The sequence below is a fragment of the Gadus morhua genome, chromosome 19 (genome assembly GCF_902167405.1).
Source record: "Gadus morhua chromosome 19, gadMor3.0, whole genome shotgun sequence".
Taxonomy (NCBI): domain Eukaryota; kingdom Metazoa; phylum Chordata; class Actinopteri; order Gadiformes; family Gadidae; genus Gadus; species Gadus morhua.
This window is the reverse complement of record NC_044066.1, coordinates 2,326,425-2,344,440: the sequence shown is the minus strand read 5'-3', so window position 1 is coordinate 2,344,440 and position 18,016 is coordinate 2,326,425. Positions and strand designations below refer to the sequence as shown.

At 44.9% G+C, this 18,016-nt stretch overlaps 1 protein-coding gene across 1 annotated transcript in view; it reads right to left on the bottom strand.

Moving 5' to 3' along the window:
• cdk5rap2 (CDK5 regulatory subunit associated protein 2) overlaps positions 1-18,016 on the bottom strand; it is a 42,624-nt gene that overhangs the window by 17,794 nt on the left and 6,814 nt on the right. The window contains exons 8-31 of the mRNA XM_030341631.1: positions 17,020-17,167; positions 16,696-16,753; positions 11,855-11,973; positions 11,638-11,757; positions 11,426-11,518; positions 11,027-11,261; positions 10,779-10,939; positions 10,540-10,650; positions 10,315-10,452; positions 10,020-10,199; positions 9,722-9,916; positions 9,238-9,429; positions 8,887-9,016; positions 8,643-8,782; positions 8,062-8,178; positions 7,768-7,917; positions 7,310-7,422; positions 6,907-7,046; positions 5,166-5,297; positions 3,903-4,012; positions 2,478-2,609; positions 891-989; positions 637-782; positions 53-365 (exon numbers count right to left, since the gene is read on the bottom strand). Coding sequence (XP_030197491.1) covers positions 53-365; positions 637-782; positions 891-989; positions 2,478-2,609; positions 3,903-4,012; positions 5,166-5,297; positions 6,907-7,046; positions 7,310-7,422; positions 7,768-7,917; positions 8,062-8,178; positions 8,643-8,782; positions 8,887-9,016; positions 9,238-9,429; positions 9,722-9,916; positions 10,020-10,199; positions 10,315-10,452; positions 10,540-10,650; positions 10,779-10,939; positions 11,027-11,261; positions 11,426-11,518; positions 11,638-11,757; positions 11,855-11,973; positions 16,696-16,753; positions 17,020-17,167 — 3,472 coding nt within the window. The remainder of the gene's footprint in view (positions 1-52; positions 366-636; positions 783-890; positions 990-2,477; positions 2,610-3,902; positions 4,013-5,165; positions 5,298-6,906; positions 7,047-7,309; positions 7,423-7,767; positions 7,918-8,061; positions 8,179-8,642; positions 8,783-8,886; positions 9,017-9,237; positions 9,430-9,721; positions 9,917-10,019; positions 10,200-10,314; positions 10,453-10,539; positions 10,651-10,778; positions 10,940-11,026; positions 11,262-11,425; positions 11,519-11,637; positions 11,758-11,854; positions 11,974-16,695; positions 16,754-17,019; positions 17,168-18,016) is intronic.

The following is an 18,016-nucleotide window of genomic DNA, read 5'->3' as shown; positions in this document are numbered from 1 at the left end:
TGTTACCACATTGTGTATTCAGGTTTATGGCAGGATCCCTTACAGGTCCTACCTTATGTGAGAGGCGCTGCCTGGCAGGCGTGTGGTGTAACAGCTGGGTGCTCGGTGGACCCTCCAGGGACCCGTTTCTCCTCTCCCAATCAGACACCTCCGCAGCTTTCCTCTCCAGCTGCTCCTTCAACGAGCCGATGACTTTGAGGTGCCCCGTGGCCTCGTCTCTCAGTCTCAGTACGGTCTGATGGAGGCCTGCTGGTCCATCGCACACGTCCTCTGATCTGACCTTCCATTCAGACTCCTTCAACACCTCCTCACGGAGGAGACAGCGCAGTTCTCTGTTCTCTGATCCAAGTCGCAGGAGCTCATCCCTGGGGCCAAAGGGAGACTAATTGTTAGATCAGGTACTGCGGATAACAAAACAGTACAATATAGCACAAATGGATAGCACCCAAAAATGGTTGAAATGCATTGCAATGGTGAAGAGTGAAGTAACATGCCTGCGCCATCACATTTTAAACCAATTAGGACCAAGGAAAGAACCATCTCAATGTCATTGCTGCAACTACACTCAATTTTGAAATATTAATCTAAAATACAATATTGACCAGGGGGTAAATCCGATTGGGATAGTAGAACCACCTGAGTTGTGAGGTGGTTCCCTGGAGCGCCATCTCTTCCATGTTGTGTTCCTGCTGCTCCAAAGGCTCGTCGCCGGAGCTGATCTGATGCTCTCCCGTGCTGAACGAGCTTCTGTCGTCATGGTCACAATGGCTTTGGGACCCCGTCTAAAAGTGAAATATGTATGCAAAACCAAAACCCCCTAAGATGAAGGACTAAGAGACGTCTTCGAATGAATGTCGACTCCTCCAGAGGGGCCACCCCTTCCCCCATACCTGCGGCGGCAGGACCTCCATTGGGCTCCGTTGACCTGGACCGGGGCGCAGGGTCCCGTCGCCGCCCCGTCGCTGGCCGGCCAGGCCCGCCGCTAGCAGCTAGAGTCATGGGATGGGAGGTGGGTCGTGACACAGATGACTTTGTAAAAAGAAAACCCAACAAAGGAGAACAGAATGCACAAAGAAAACACAGTGGCCAGGCAGCGGCAGAATGGGGATGTCTACATGGGGTATGGGAGAGAGAGTTCAATGGGACGGAGTGATCGGAAGATACAGGACAGGAGTTAGGAGACATGTCGTGGGAGAGGAAGGAGGACATTTCTGGGCTGATTTTCTACAGACAAAACAATGCACTGGTTAGAAAGAGAGAGAGAGGCCAAATCCCATTTCTACCCCTTACCCCTTCCCCCTCCCCCTTGTTTTGAAGGGGTAAGGGGAAGGGGTAAGGGGTAGAAAGGGGATTGGGCCAGAGAGAGAGAGAGATGATGTATACATATACATATATATACTTTCATTCTTTCATCACAGAAGGATAGACTTGTTAGGTACAGGGTAGTCTCACAAATCTGACTTTAGATAAACATCTATTATTCTGATGGCAGACGAGTCTAAATCTGAAGGAGACTTTCTTCTGCTTCAAATGTCTTTCTCCAATTAGGTTGCTGGGGACAGGGGCTGGTAGATGTGTGTTACATGGAAGGGTCTGCTGCCCCCAGACCACCCACCGGAGCCACAACGGGACATGGCTGCCCATTCATTTCGGACCCAGAAGCGGACTGATAACTTAAAACCATGTCTGGTCATCCCATGTCGTTGTCCCTCCTGGGCCAACAGCCAACACAAACTCAACACGCACTGGGAAACCTTTCGTGTAGATGGTGGAAAGACGAGCTAAGTCTACGTCTTGACACCAGTATCCTTGGACTAAGTGTCAAATAAATATTTAAAATGAAACCTGTGTCGTAGAATGAAAATATATAGAATCAGTTAAATCATCTTCTGAAACCTCCTTCTTGCCGCTCACAGATGAGTTTACGTTCAGGAGAATATATAGACAGGAGAGAGGGTTAAGGTACGGCTACACCAAACGTGTAACGCGCCTAACGCGCCTTACGCCCAAAGCCCGCCCAAAACGAATTGGCCGCTATTTTTCTTTTGCTCCACAAACATGGCTGAGATCACCACCATCGTTACGCTTGATTTGTTGTGGGAGTCTGAGAAACGTTGGAAACACACTGAAACGATGCCTTTTCTTTCTGCTTCTGTGCGTCCTCCGTCTCTCTGCCAATGACGTCGGGTCAAAGCTCAATGCTGATTGGCTATCGGGGCTAAGCGTCACGCGTAGGAGCGTAAAAAGTCAAATTTTCTGAACTCTGCGCGTAGGTGCGTTGGGTGCGTTAGGTGCGTAAAAACACGGCTAACGCGCTGCCTTAGCATGTGTAACGCATCTATGCACCTAAACCAATGGTTCCCTATGCAAAAATGCTAATTTTCTACGCCTCTTACACGCGAAACGTGTTTGGTGTGGCCGGAGCTTTAGGCCCATAGTGCTGTGGAACTTCTGGATCTGAGATGAGGGATTCTCACCTGAGTCCTTGGGCTAGTGTTGCCGTGGCTGAGGTTCTCCTTGTCTTCTTTCCACTCCAGCAGCAAGGCCTTCTGCTGCAGGTCTATGTTAACACTCTGCAGGCCACTCACACACTCCTGCAGGACCACCACCTAGGGCACAAAGAGCACACACTCTCATTACACATGAAGAACGCCTTCCTTTTGTCTGATAATATAAAGGATGGGAAGTCGGGCAATGTATTAAAGACAAAATGTGTAACATCTCTGTTTTACAGCACTAATGTACAATGTATCCCTCAGTTCAATATCATTTTCCTGTCAAAGAGCAGGGTTGTTTTATGGTAACATGTAAGATACAAATCTATGGGTGATATGTATGTATGGTTAAGATAAATATACAGTATACATCAGTAAGCATGTACAAGAGTGGCCTTATACTTATGTGTGTATAGTGTTTGTATGCAAGCGTAAAAAATTACTTTCTGGCTTGTGCCTTGGATTAGAAAGGGATCCTCTCCCTATTGTTTTTGGGAGAGGTTTTTGTCTCGGCGGGCTCTTTTTATTTTTGTTTGTTTTGATGTCCCTCGGACATATACAACCTTTGTTAATGTTCTGAAGAAAAAAACTCAATTAAAAAGCTAATTTTTTTTTTGTAACATCTCATCCAGCTCATAACTTAGAATAACTGGGGCGTATCTGTAGTCAATGGTGACCGATCGTGATTTCAATAATAACAACAATAAAATCACACATAATATCATGTAATAACTGATATATTCTAACATTAAAAAATGCTGGCCAGCAAGTACCTCCCTTTGTTAACAAGAATCTTACAATGGCCGCCCGATAACCCTTCCCACTACTGCCACCCAGTCAAGTCGGTTTGCTTCACACAGTTGCTCAGTTAGAGCTGAGAGAACACTGTTATTGGGTTCTCAGAGTCTCCAGCTAACTGGGAGGGGCTCAACCTTAAACTATGTCACATGCAAAATTATACAACACTCAGTAACAGTGTAATCAAAGTAAATGCGGTAAATAGATATGGCAGATAAACAAGTCAACCATTTGCACTCACTCCTTGTGTAGATTATGTATATTTTCAAAAACTCTTCTGTTACCCTAAAGTGGCTGTGCCTAAAGTACTGGTGTTTTTCTTTAGCCTCTATTTTTGTTTGCATTAGTACATTGTCTTTTTATTGTATTTCATCCTCGGTTTTCAAAACAAACTTCTCCTCCGGGGGATTATTAAGGTTATATCTATCTATCTATCTATCTATCTATCTATCTATCTATCTATCTATCTATCTATCCATCCATCCATCTATCTATCTGCACCAGAACACTCTTGAGCAAATGGCCATTAATTGAAAGCAGCCTCAGATATTCCCAACTCCCCTCACTGAATCATGCAGTAGTATTTCTACTGCGGTCCTACTGACCAACCTTCTGTCTGAGCTCCGATGCAGAGAGCTGAGACAGACTCTCCTCCAGTCTGTCTCCAACACAGATGCTCATGTAGGAGGTCTGGTCCCCGAGGAAGGTCAAGCTGTCCCCTACAAGATATGAGTGTTAACAACCAACCACATCATCATGCCATCTATGGTAATCAGTTGAATCCTTTGGAATATGAACATTAGGATCAGTAATTAAATAAAAATACAATACAATACAAAGAAAAAAAGAATAGTCAAGTGCGTAGAATTGAGTGGCATCTAACAGAACGGACTTGGCAGAAATGGAATACAACACAAGTATGTTTTAATTTGTGTATAACTCCATTAAAATAAGAATTGATATATTTTCATCCCCTTAGTTTGAGCTCTTTGAAGAGGACCCACTCCCCATGAAGATACAAAGGATGCCGCCATGGCTCTACAGTAGCCCAGAAGGGACAAGCGGCTCTGGAGAGTTGTAGTAAGGAGACACACACGCGGCTTTGTACTAGAAGTGTCCTAGAAGCTTAACCCTCTCAGACCTCGACATCAAACGCTTCTCAGGCGGCGTCCACCCACTCCGGACCATTATATACAAGTGTCCTAGAAGCTTAACCCTCAGGCGCAGACAGCCACACAGACAGTCACGTAGGGCAGCGAAGGGCATGCTGCGGACGAGGGGGACTATGATAAGGGGGGGTGCATAATACATCCATGAATTGGAAACATTAGCTATCGAGGGAGTTTCCCAGTTTCTAACTAAAAGAAGGCTATCACTCTGCACATAAAGTTGGTATCCAAAATGAAACATGCACGAGATCATGTTATCAAAAACATAATATTGGCACCTACTGCATCGAGATGAATAATCAATACATATTACAGATGGGATAGTTATAGGTCTATGAGTGTAGTTTACCACTATGGATAATCAATACATATAACAGATATGGATGCAGTAAGAACACTGTGTTGAGAAACGTAGCTGACTGTTAGCTTCGCCATGTCCTACCACACCGTACGTGTCCACGGTGACTATGATAAAGTTACCCCGGTGTGACTGGTTGAACCTCACTGCTATTGGCCAACTGAATTTACACACTGGACCGTTAAGATCTATTTATAACAAAATAATCCATAGAGAAAAAAATTATATGTAAAATAAAAAAAGATTACCTTGAATATATCGCAAATAAAACCAAAGAAAAATGATTACACACAATGGCATTCAAAATGAGTGAATGAGGGAAATGAAGCCATGTGATCAGAATACCGGTGTCATTGGCTCCGCCCACCCCGGCGGCACGGTTCTGGATGGCTCCGAGGCGGGCCTGCAGGGAGGCGTTCCAGCGCTGGGCGTCCTCCAGCTGGTGCCTCATGCTCTGCAGCTCCTGGGGATCAACACCTGCACAGACACACGCACTATGCTGAGACCTGCACACACACAGAGGGGCCACAACTGTCCTGGACACACAATCACAGAGAATGCTGAACCTGCCCACACACGCACACACAGGCACACACACACACACACACACACACACACACACACACACACACACACACACACGATATACTTTTGGTAAAAAAAGAAATATATATCATTCCTACATATAATACAATATATTATATAATCTTACAATTGATATAATAATATGGTGTATTTTATGACTGCATTAAATAAAATGCTTCAGGCATAAGGAATATGACCATATACACAAGGTGATAATTATTACTCGGTAAAGAGGGTTGATGGGGCTGATGTGAATCCGTTCAAGTGATGGATGAATATAACCTTAACAAAACAAATGATGATGCTTTTTTTGGAAGAACAAAGAGGAGACCTCACTGCCCTCTCAATTAAAGCTGTACCACACAGCCTGACCCCTCAGCCACACATTCATGTGAGCGTGAGACACTTAAGTACAGATGACCTACATGAACACTGGGTTTAGTAAGGGGGGGGGGGGGGGGGGGGGGGGGGGGGGGGGGGGGGGGGGGGGGGGGGGGGGGGGGGGGGGGGGGGGCCCATATTCCCATGGACAGGAAGCCAGGTGCAGGCTTAAGGCTGAACTGATTTGCTCTGGCTCAGTGCACCCAGTGGCACATCTAATCAGCCTCAAGGGGATACCGTCACTGGCTGACTGGCATGTCGTCTTGTGTATGCAAATACAACATAACGAGCATAGAGACCTCTAATGCATTGATGCGTGTGATGCGAGGCTCATGTGGCTGCGTCCTCCACATATTTTCTAGATGTAGTATGTTTTGGGACATTATTTCTATTGCGTATTTTACTAAGATATTGCACAAGTAGAACCATTTTTGGGCCATAAAAAAATCTTGTTTAAATCTTGACTTAGTGTAAAGTATAGGTCACTTTCAATTTATACAATGGAGAATAGATGATGCTTGGATGCAAGGAACACATTTGAATAATAAAATAATGATGTGCTTAAAAACTTTAAATGTAATTTATGTGTCAGATGGGGTGGTTAACAGACACACACATTTTAGTAATGTGACATAATGAAACAGGTTTGAAACAAGCAGGACAGCATGTTAAACATAGAGAGACAGAGAGACAGACAGGTGTATTTTTTATTAACTTTTTCACCGGATGACAGACGAGGGGAGAAATGCCAGACAAAAAGACAATGAGAGTGAAAGTGCATCCCAGCCACCAGGCAGACAGCATCGACACAGTACATGCAGATGAAGAGCTGATGACGTGAACGCAAAGAGAACAAACAAAGGAGAAGGAGCAGATGTGCATGCTCTAGTATACAGCAAGGATGAGAAAAAAAAGGAAAGAGAGCATGTGAACAGGAAACAAGACTGATGCAGACATGTAGGAGGGGGACTTTGAGGTACTTTCCTAGTAAGGTGAGTAGCTGATGCATACAATTAGGAGCTATCTACTACCAGTAGATAGCTTGAAATCACTCATTCTGTTCCACTTAACAAACTGCCGCGTGTGTCGCGGTCTAGGTCAGAGAGTGGATGAAGCGCACCTTCTCGCAGCTGAGCCTGGAGCAGCTCTCCCTCCAGCTGGTCCCTCAGCCCCTCGTTGGTCCGGATGCCCTCCTCCAGCTGCTGCCGGAGGAGCTGCACAGCGGTCAGCTCCAGCTGCAGCGCATGCAGACGCTGGGAGCTGCAACACACACACACACACACACACACACACACAATATAGATATTTTAAAAAAATCATTGATGGAAACTATGCTCAGTGTTGGGCAACAATTGTTGTCTAAAAAGTAGCTTTTGGTACAGAAAATATGTTGATAAAACCATTATGATCATTGTAAATGTATAATTTATTTCTAGGTTCGACAACTTGAAAACCAGAATATACAAATTCCGAATGTCATGGCTTTGATGTGTTCATGGATGAGGACAGCCAGGACCCCTCACCTGTCCTGCTCCTTGACGGTTCGGATGAGGCTGGAGAAGAGCTGCTGCTCCGTCTTCAGGGCCCGGGTCAGGGCCGCGTGCTCATCGTGTACGGAGGACAAGCTGGGCAAATCCTGGAGGGAGACCCCCAACCAGACAGGGTCGCATGTTAATGCCTCTCCTCCATGTTAAATAATGGTCCACTAGCAGAGATCAGGGATGCATCTAATGAGGCATCCACGGAGGATCTGTGGATGCTCTATAGCAGTGTCTGATTCAAATTGAGAAGGGATTTTCAAGTGCATAAAAAAATGGCAGTTAAGCCAAAATGTAAATATGGTACTGAGCAAACATCCATCCATCAAAAGCTGGCTTCAGAAGGTGCCAGGACCTGGAAACTTGCCATGTATATAGAGGTCATCTCTATGTGCAAAATCCCTTGTCATCTAGTCGCTTTAACGTATGCGTTCTTCCATTACCTTTTGCTGGCTGTCTCCTCCAATGATGGTCCTCTCCCTCTGAGGCAGGCTAGACGTCGACCTCTCCGCACCGGTGTCCGTAGCAGGGCCATGTTCCTGGCCGTTGCCCGTCTGTCTGTCCCCACGCTGACCCAGACGCTGGTGGAGCTCCTGCCCAGAGAGTGAGAAACAAGCACTCACAAAGACGGCTAAAGCAAGGGAGGAGATCACCCATGTAGAGAGAGGGAACGGCTCCTAATCCAAAGCTGGTATGCGTCTGAAGGGAGTTTGACTCCTTAACGGGGGTTGACTTACGGCGATGATCTGATCCTTGGTCTCCAGAGTGCTGGTGAGGGACTCTGCGTTCGCTTGGTGGCCCTGAACGAGGGCCTCCAGCTCAGCCAACGTCGACTGGAGCTCTGCCAGGGAAATCTAGAAGAAATGTATGTTTGGAATCATGTCATCTCTGAAAGACAGTATGATCTTTGTGGAGTTTAAAAAGGGGGTGTAGGTAAGATTCAAGAATTGTAAAACGAGAGCAGAAACAGAGCTACCGTTGTGAAACCAAACAACCAAAACTAATTTCTTCCACCTATGCTCTCTCTCTCCCCATATTTCTCCACTTGAGACATTTTGCATTTCCTTCTCCTGTGTTTGACAGGCAAGATGAATTGCCTCAATTGAACCAATCACTGAAGAGAAGCCCTGATTGGTCAAAACGGTCTTATAGATACATTGGCTCAACCAGAGGCAGGTGCAGTCCACACTATTCTCACATAAAATGTTCATTCACTAATAGTTGAAAGATGGCTATACCCTAACTAACAAATCACCCTAAACTAGTAGCTCCTAAACTCATCATGAAGCACCTTTTATGGTCATCATGATTCACTGACCTTCAGTCCATTCTCCCTCTTCAAGGCCTTGTTCAGTGCCTCCGTTTGCTGTGCCAGCTCCTTCTTCAGGATGACCATGGTCCTCCTGGTGACCGTGATGTTCTCTATATGTCCTTCACCATTCATCTTGGTTAGCTCGGCTGCAGGACCACAACAAAATGTGGATTTAGAGCAGACGAAAAGGATGTGTGACGTAAATAGAAATACTCCTCCGGAGAGTCTTTGTGAGACTTTGACGTCTTACCTTCCCTTTCGATCAGCCTTTCCTTCAGGATTTGTACAGTGTGTTTGAGTTCCAACACATGATCCGACTCCTCCTTGATCCTTGGCTCAGCCAGGAACCCATCTGTGTTCTGACCGCGCTCCATCAGCTCCTGCAAAATTACAATGACACCATCTTTTAACATTTGGAATAACAACAAAAAGTGCTACAGAGTGAACACCAAGTGAACAGTGTTTCCATGGTCAACATGAGAGCTAAAAACAACATGTATTAACGATTCTACGACTGACTACGGTCATAGTAAAAGCCTAATATATATTCATATCCAGTAGTACACTTGACTTCCAACAGTTGCCGCAGAGAGGAGCTCACTTTGATTAGGCTGTTCTTCTCTACCAACAGTAGCTTGAGCTCAGCAGCCTCCAGGTGGCCGTCCTGGGTGGCAGTGGAGCGCTGCTTCTCAGCGGCGCGGAGCTGCTGCTGCCCGTCCACCAGCTGTCTCTTCAGCTCCTGGATCTCCCGTGTGTACTCAGACAGCATGCGGTTGTAGTGCTCAGAGGACTCCTGGGTGACACATGGAGTAGAGGGGTGGGGGAGTCAGACAAGAGACACAAAAAAAAGACCTTTCATTACCTCAATAATTTGGCTACTACCCTCTCTGTCCAGTAATTGGTTTTTAATAGGTTGTGCAGCAATATTATTTCAGTAGCTACTAAAAGTTTAATAGAACGCTTTGATGATTCTCAGCCTCACTTTGGATTAGAGGGTCTGCTAAATGACTGAATGAAATGCCAATGAAAGACCAGAAGAGGGACCACAATGAAGAACGATGGAATGAGTTGATGATGCTGCCCACCTTCAACAGTTTGTCCTTGCTGCCGATGGTGGCCAACAAGCCTTCCACTGCGGACTCATTGTCCGTCACCAGGTTCTCCCTGGCCTTAGTGGCCTCTGCCAACATGGCCTCCGTCACCTTTAACCGCTGGCCCATTTTCTCGGCAAGGTCGTGGGCCTGACTTTGGGACTGGCTGAGCATTGCTTGGGCCATTTCCTGAAGGCAGAAGAAGAAAGGTTTGGAAACTACTCTGCAAAGCAAGACTTACTTGTGTACTCAAGGAGGTTGGGTATGTAGAGGTAACCGATGCCAGTCTAACCTCCATGTCGTTGGTCTTGCCCTGCAGCGAGAGCTGCAGCTGGCTGATGATGGAGTCCTTCTCCCTCAGAGCTCTGTTCAGGTTGTCCTCCAGGTCCTGCTTGGCTCTCTGCAGGTTGTTCAGTGTGTTGGCCAGGTGCTGCAGCTCCACATCCTTCTCCTTGATCACACTGTCAAAACTCTGCAGAGCAGGGAGGCCACAACATTAATATCTAGATGCACTTGAAAGAAAAGATCTTTTGGGGACAAATATTTTTTCCATGCCTATTTTTTTAACATATTAAAAAGGTACTCACATTAATGGTTTCATTGTTGTGAGTCAGCAAGTTGTTGAGTCTCTCGAGATCTCGCTCCTTTTCTCTTAAAGCCAACTGCAGTTGGTGTATTTCATTGTCTTTCTCTTCAATGGCTGCAAACTTCTCGTCCAATGCCTTCTGCAAGTTTACAAATAAAAGAGAAGCAAAATTAAAATAGAGTGAACACAACTAATTACAACTTCTACATCTGAAACACACCCATACCTCAAGAGCCTTCTCCTTCTCTTTGAGTCGGTCTCGAAGCTTGGAAAGCATGACGTCACTTCCTCCGGGGCTTCTGCTCTGCTCAAAATCTCTCACCATGTTCAAATACTCCTGAAAAACACATAATTAAATATCAATCTATCCACCCACCAATCATCACTCATCATTTCAATCTAGCTGTGCACCAATTATATTAGCGTTTATACTAAAGGTTCCAGCTTAGTGAGGGGTTTTGTCACCTGCAGCTGCTGCTCCTTGTCTGCCAGAGTGGAGGTGAGGCGCTGAATGGAGACCTCATGGACCTGCAGCTTTCTGGTGGTCTCATCCAGAAGAGCCTGGTAGTGTTGCTCCAGAGCGCCCTCTCTGTCCCCGATCTCCCCACTCAGCTTCTTCAGCTGTTCTGCAAGTCCTGCAGGAATGTAGTTAAAATTGGTTGATTTGTAGTTTCAAGTATAAACATCTGAGATATACTTATACGATCAAATGCTTTGTATCTGCCTTACATTCAGAGCTTTATCTCCTTTCTTCTTCTGCTGTTGGAAGTCCTCCAGCTCAAACTCCAGTTGCTCCTTGGCCTGTTGCATGTCTGCCAGCTCCTGCTCCCTTCTGGCCAGGGCACGCTGCAGTTTTTGGGCTTCCAGCACCTTGGTGTGGTGCTCTCCTTGAAGGTGAGCAAGCTCTGCCTGCTTCTCCATTAGCAGACTCTGGTGCTCCTCTGCACCCTTCGGAGGAAAGTCAAGACAAGTCAAGCTTTCTATTGTGCATTAACTCCCAAATAGAATATATATACACACACACACAAAGAAGTTTAAAAATGGAGATTAAAGATACGTAACTCCAGGGACCGCATCATAGTAACATCAGGCTAAAGATGCCGGTGACTTACCTGGTATTTTTGAAGTTGTGCTTTGTGTGCAGTCTCTCGTGCCTTTGCCAAAGCCTCATCCCGGTCCTCAATCTCATGACACAACTCCAAGATCTGTGCAACACAAGGTAAAACGTTTCAGCACGATATTATTCTGTGTTATTCCTTGTTGCATGGTTGATGATGCTAAAGCTGATTATCTAAACTAAAGTATTGGACAGTGACTAATCTACCTCCTTTTCTTTTTCTTTGAGGACTTGAGAGAGACCCTGGATGGTTTTATCTCGTTTCAGAGAGTTTTTCCTCTCAGAGCAAAGATCATTCTCCTTCTCATCCAACTTTCCAGAAAGTGCCTGTTAAGTAAAACATTTAATTAAAAACAGTTATACATGAGAAAATGTTATCCAGTACAATAAAAAGAAAAAAATATATATCTTGACTCCTAAGTACCTTGCTTTGATTCTGGGCCTCGGCCAGTGTTTTGGTCAAGTGCTCATTGCTGCTTTTGATCTGAGTAAGCTCATTATTCAGCAGCTTATTGGTGGACTCCAACTGGCTGACATCATGCTCTCTCTTTGCAAATCCCTAAATCAAAACAAAAAATGACATTAGATAAGCATCGGACAATAAGAACAGAGACACGACATCCCTATCAGCTATAACAACCCACTATGGCAAATGGTGGCTTTCCAACTGCAGAGAGCCAAGGACTACCTTTTCAGTCACGGGAGTGTATTCATCATTAAATTCCTCTGTAAGGTCATGCAGAGACTTCCACTGTGCCTCCCTGCTTCTTCGTTTGGTCCTGAGGAGGTTTGGAGGTTGACCGCTATGTGTCTTCTGCAGCAAAGGGATGCGGCTGTCTGGCGGGGCAAGGATTGGCCGTCTGGAGATGCAATGCAACAACTGGACGAGGTCAGAGATCAGGGACGGCTGAACCGTGGGGCTACGGTGCCGGGTTCTAGCCTGGTCCTTTGCTTTGGACCCGTCGGTAAGGTTTTTTCTGGGTATGGGCTCTCTGAGGTGTCGCTTCGGCTGAGGGTCTGTAAAGGTTTTGGAGGCAAAGTCTTGATTGAGGGACTGCAGGGACGTTGAGCGACTTTTGAATCCAGGGCTAGGAAGGGAGCCCTTACGGCTGACCAGGTCCAGATACATGCTCTGGGAACGGTGGCGTGCAGCTTGGAGACCACCGGCGGAACATTCCAGCATCGATCCGGATCCGGGCCTGAGCGGGGGCCTTCTGAGGCCCGAGCGGGCTGGCGTAGCCGCTTTACCTCCGAGTCTATCCAGACTCACGCACCTTCTCATCCGATTTTTCACCTGGCCCACCTCTGCATCTCTGTGGGGCCGAGACTCGGACGCGAGCTGACCCACCACCTCATCATCTTCAATGGGACTGCCGCATCCAGAGGATCTAACGGGAGTCTTGGACCTGGGACCTTCCCCATCACCTTTAGCATGGGATGAATTGTTCTTACTGTAGATGTGGTTAAGGCACTGGATTACATTTTCCTTTTCTGCCTGGAGCTTCTGCACCTGAGCACCATGTTCTTCCTGGAGCCGGTTGATGGCGATGTCGCAGTGAATAACCTTCTCCAGCTGGAACACGCACTTCCCACACAGGAACTCTCCACGACCATCTCCTCGAGTCACTCCCAAGCCCAGCACATGGGACAGAATGACCTGGAGCTGCCTCTGTCCTGTGGCGCTAAAGATCCAACGGCATTGACTTCCCACCAAGCGAACTCCACACACACGACATGGGTCCTTCATGGTGCCTCAGCTCTTGAAAAGGCAGCCTGAAGTTGATCCAGAACCCCCACACCCCACTTGACCATCAGCAGTCGGATGTTGCTCATTGTCAGCCTGCCAGTTGAGGAATGTCTACAGTTATGCTCCCTGCGTTACCGAGGGAGCGGACAGAGAATGACGGTCCCTGGTAAATGCGAAGTGCTGTAAGCTCTAAGCCCTCCATAATCCCTGCTCCCGCCTCCATGACTCTGCCATGGGCATTCAATCAGATAAAATCCCCTATGACTACTGCAGGGATGGTATGGCTGATGCCATTCTCTATAATCCCCATAGACCCATCTTCCTATGCAAAGATCTGAGCAGGACAGCAGGTATTTTGCTTCAGTGTTATGCAGGCACCACTGAATAGGCCTGCTGCAACATAGTGTCAACAGAATCCATTGAACTGTGCAGCAATCTATTTTGCATGCAAAAAGTTATAGCTCAATCTGATCTGGTATGTTATACATGTTGCCGTCAACCATAACCGTTACCTTTAGATCCTTTTCCCGGGACGCCATAGAAAAGTTATAGATTTTTTATGCCTTACAAGTCCTTTTGCAGAGAGACCTCTTATGTAACCATATTCATAGTTTATATAACTTTTTTTTTTTTTGCATTGAAACTATCAGTCTGACAGTTTGCAGAACTGAAAGCATTCTGTTTTAATACACAAAGAGGCCATGAATAGTACTTCAGTTTAGTAATCCTGTCTTAACACCTTGACCTCAGCCCAGATGCCGGACTTAGAAGAGAAACTTTTGACGGTGGCCAGATAACAGCTCTTGGCTCATCTGCAAATGAAACCTTCTAGAAAGTTTCTTGGCCAAACCAGGAAATGCAGCAAAAAAAGTCCTGAATCTGCATTATGGAGAGCTGTTTGAAGTGTACTGAAGTTTAGAAATTTGCTGCAGGACTGTGTGGCCGATGCTCAGGGCCTAAACATGGGGCTTTGGTTTGGTTGTTTTCCTTTTACATACTACAGCTAAAGGACTTGGCTGGTTTAACAACAAACCAAGGTTAGTTGTTGAAATCCCTTCCTCTCGTGGTCAACACATACCAAAAATGGGCAGATTACCATCAATTGACACCCATTATATCCCTGACAAACAGCTTTTTCTTTCCTTTGTCCAACCCAGGGAAGCGCATTCAAACTGCCCTTGCAATGCATTTCCCCAATAGTGTACACAAAGGAAAATATCCAAGTTTGGATTGTGTGTTCACACTCTGCATGCTGGCAGACTGAGAGTTGAGGCGTGCAGGAAGAACTCTGAGTGGCTGTGTCATGCCAAATTTGTACCGGCTGCCAAATTTGTACCGGGCGCGTCATCCATACGTAATCCATTCCAAACCTGCCTGGCAACGGACGATCGCGTCGAATGACGTGAAAGGTTCACGAACATTCGCGAACCTTCAAGCTCGTTCATTCGCACAGTTTACTTGCTAAATTTGATTAAACAATTGAATACAATACAAATATAAAGTAAAAACAAGTGTTATCTAGCGATCCGTTATCTGTATTATGTACTTTCGTCTTTGGCAACATGAGCGCGAATGTTTTTTGAAACCTGCCCGGCAACGGACAACCCTTACGTAATCAGTTGTCCGTTGCCTGGCAAAGTAAAAACAAGTGTTATCTAGCGATCCGTTATCTGTATTATGTAATTTCGTCTTTGGCAACATGAGCGCGAATGTTTTTTGAAACCTGCCCGGCAACGGACAACCCTTACGTAATCAGTTGTCCGTTGCCTGGCAACGGACAACTGTTGACGTGCCCGGTACAAATTTGGCAGCCGGTACAAATTTGGCATGACAGCTTCACTGTAGGCTTCGTCTGAATTCTGAATTGGAACGCCACATTTCACAATTCTGAAAATAAGTGCCAATCACCGGGTTGTATGAATGGACGTGGAACCAGACACATATTCCATTTTTCCCCACTGAGCGAGTCCATTAAAACCGGTGGCTCGAAGCAATAAATAATCAGTCCTATTCAAGTCCCTGACCATGTACAGTGGAGCGTCAACACAGAATGCTGACACTGCTTTCAGATCGGCTTAAAAAAAACAAAAAACACCCTCCTTCTGAATTAACACTGCCTATAATGCAGCCACTATCTTCACACAGAATTAAAGCTGCGCCCTGACAGGGTTAGATGCATAGGGCAAACGACAAAAAACCGACCAATATAAAAATAAACCATAAAAGCTGAGCTCCTAGAAAGTCCTCCTTATAATAAATAAACATTCCAAATATAAAGAGGAGAGTCTGCATTTTTGGGGATATTTAATCATTACGTTAGCCTTTGTGAATGCCCAGCCTACAGCATGTATCGCTAAAGAATTGGCTTGTTAAATACAGATTGAAACTTCAGATCAGGGCAGTTTATATGCGCTTCTCTGGGTTGGACAAAACAAAGATACAGCTATTGGAGCAGCTAAAACAGCTTGACTGAGATATAATGGATATAAATCGAAGGCCAACTGTCCAATTTGGTAATGAGACGACATCGCGATAGGTACGTTTAACCAAGGTCCTCTCGGATTTACATCTGGATCTAGACAATGTCAACAATTAAAGTTGGGACTGAACAAACCAGCCACATCTTTTAAAGAACATTAGTTTTTTACTCGTTTATATGTTTCATATGAACGTTAACATAGTCATGTCATCTATGCCATTGTATCTCTTTTACTGATATAAGACCCTGATTTAGGTCATACGCTATGTCTCTCCAAAACACTATGTGAAGTCGTCCCAATGGACTCCCAACCCCGGTGCTGCTCTTTAGAGGGACCACGCGGACACCACCAGTACGGTGCACTGCGTTACGGTGTGTGGCGCATTTCACATACATGAAAACATCATTATAGGGCATATACACAACAACGGTACCAAAAAACTATCAACGTAGCACCTCCAACTCTATACGAATGTTGTTTTTTTAAATCCCATACTGTTTGGATTCCAGCTGAAACAGAGAGTTCACTCGCTCTTTAAGAGTAAAGGACGTTTTGTGTCATCCATTAACCAAGCAACCAAATAAATAATCACTTGAACCTGCTATGGTGTCCTACAATCGTTTTTTTCACTTGAATCAGTATGAGGTTTGAATACTGATCCTTACTCTGCTTAAACCCCAAAGCCTCAAGTTCACATTCAGGTCCCATGCGGATATACCAGCATATCAAAACAGGGACACCCCAGCAGGAATGCTTAAAGGAAAAAGGTGATCCAAATAGATACTGACCTGTATTTATCAAGGCTAACCACATGACATATCCCAAGCATCAATACATAGTGTGCTTTGTGCTGCACAACAATAAGGGCCGCCTGTTCGGTCAGACTGTGCCAGTGAGGGTGATGATAGCCCTGATACATAGCTGAAGGACTCGGCTAGATGGCGTGGCTCATGATTTGTGGCGGAGCAAAAAGAGAGCTCTCTAAACAATGCTCATGTTAAGGAGCCTCAGTATGTACTGAGAGCCTCCAGACAGGACTGACCTTGTAATCCCTCTGTGCCTTGTCCCTTTCTCCTCCCAACTGCTCCCTCAGCTCCTGGAGGGAACATGCACATTGCCAAATGGTAAATGGGATTGAAGAAGATTTGCTTTGGTTTTGTGTACCAGTTCCTCATTTGGATGCCCTTAATCTGAACTTGGTTTTCAATCAGAATATATCAGGGGAATATCTTAAATTGCCCCAATAATGATTTATTTTCACACATATTGTTCAAAAAAAGCTTTATGAAAAAGAAATTAAAGAATTTAATAAAAATCCCAAAAATATCAGTATAGTGGGGATGGTGATTTTAAAAGATTTACCTGGAGTTGTTGATCTTTGTCGCAGACAAGGATGGTCAGTTGTTTGATGTGGTCGTGTGCTGGTGTTTCTGCTCCCTGGTCCGCATTAGTCTTCTGATTTATCAAACCTTCCTTGTCCCTTAAAGAAATCCGGAGGTTCTCTATGATGCTGGAATCAGAAGTTAACAAATCAATAAAATTTATTAAGATGAAGGGCTGACACAAATTCATAATTTCAAACGTAAAGTATTTTTTGGAATTTATATTTGAATATTTGTTCGAAAAACAAAGAAAAAAGAAAAGGAAAATCATCTTTCCCTTTCTTTTTCTTTTTTTAGCCGACAAAGAACAATGCTGCAGAATATCATTTTTATCAAAGGACCATTTTTCCCTTTCCATTTCTAAAGCAGTGCTTTAACAAATGTGTTATTTTAATAAGGCAAAAAGCAAAGGACAATATCACATAAGATTACTGCTGGGACGCAGGTGGCTTTGGGATCCACTCATCGGCCTGACTCGGTTACGGTACAGCCTCAATATATCTTTAAGTTTGAGAATACACATTGCTTCCATAATAGAGAGTAGGTCTACTTCCAACTATCACAACGCAAATAGGTGATATGAACATTATGCATTGATTTGATGGGATTGCACAGCCGGACTAGCGATATTTACAAAAAGGGAAAACACATAGCCACTATTGTGGGTGACTGATCGCCATAAAAGCAAAAAAGTATTTTTTTTAAATGACCAGACCATTATTGGTAGAAGGAGCTTTTTGGTTTCTTTAGGACTTGTTCAAACATTGAAATAGCTATTAAATACATTCAATATTAAAACGGTTTAAAACCATTGACACCGGCTTGTCGAACCCACTTATTTATTTGGAAGAGAGTGATGTGAGTAGTAATAGGAGTATGTATTAAATATAAATATTATTACAACCAGTTAGTTTGACTTCTGGCTCTCTCCAAATTTTCACACTGGACGACAGGTGTCAAAGTTCAACCGAGGTATT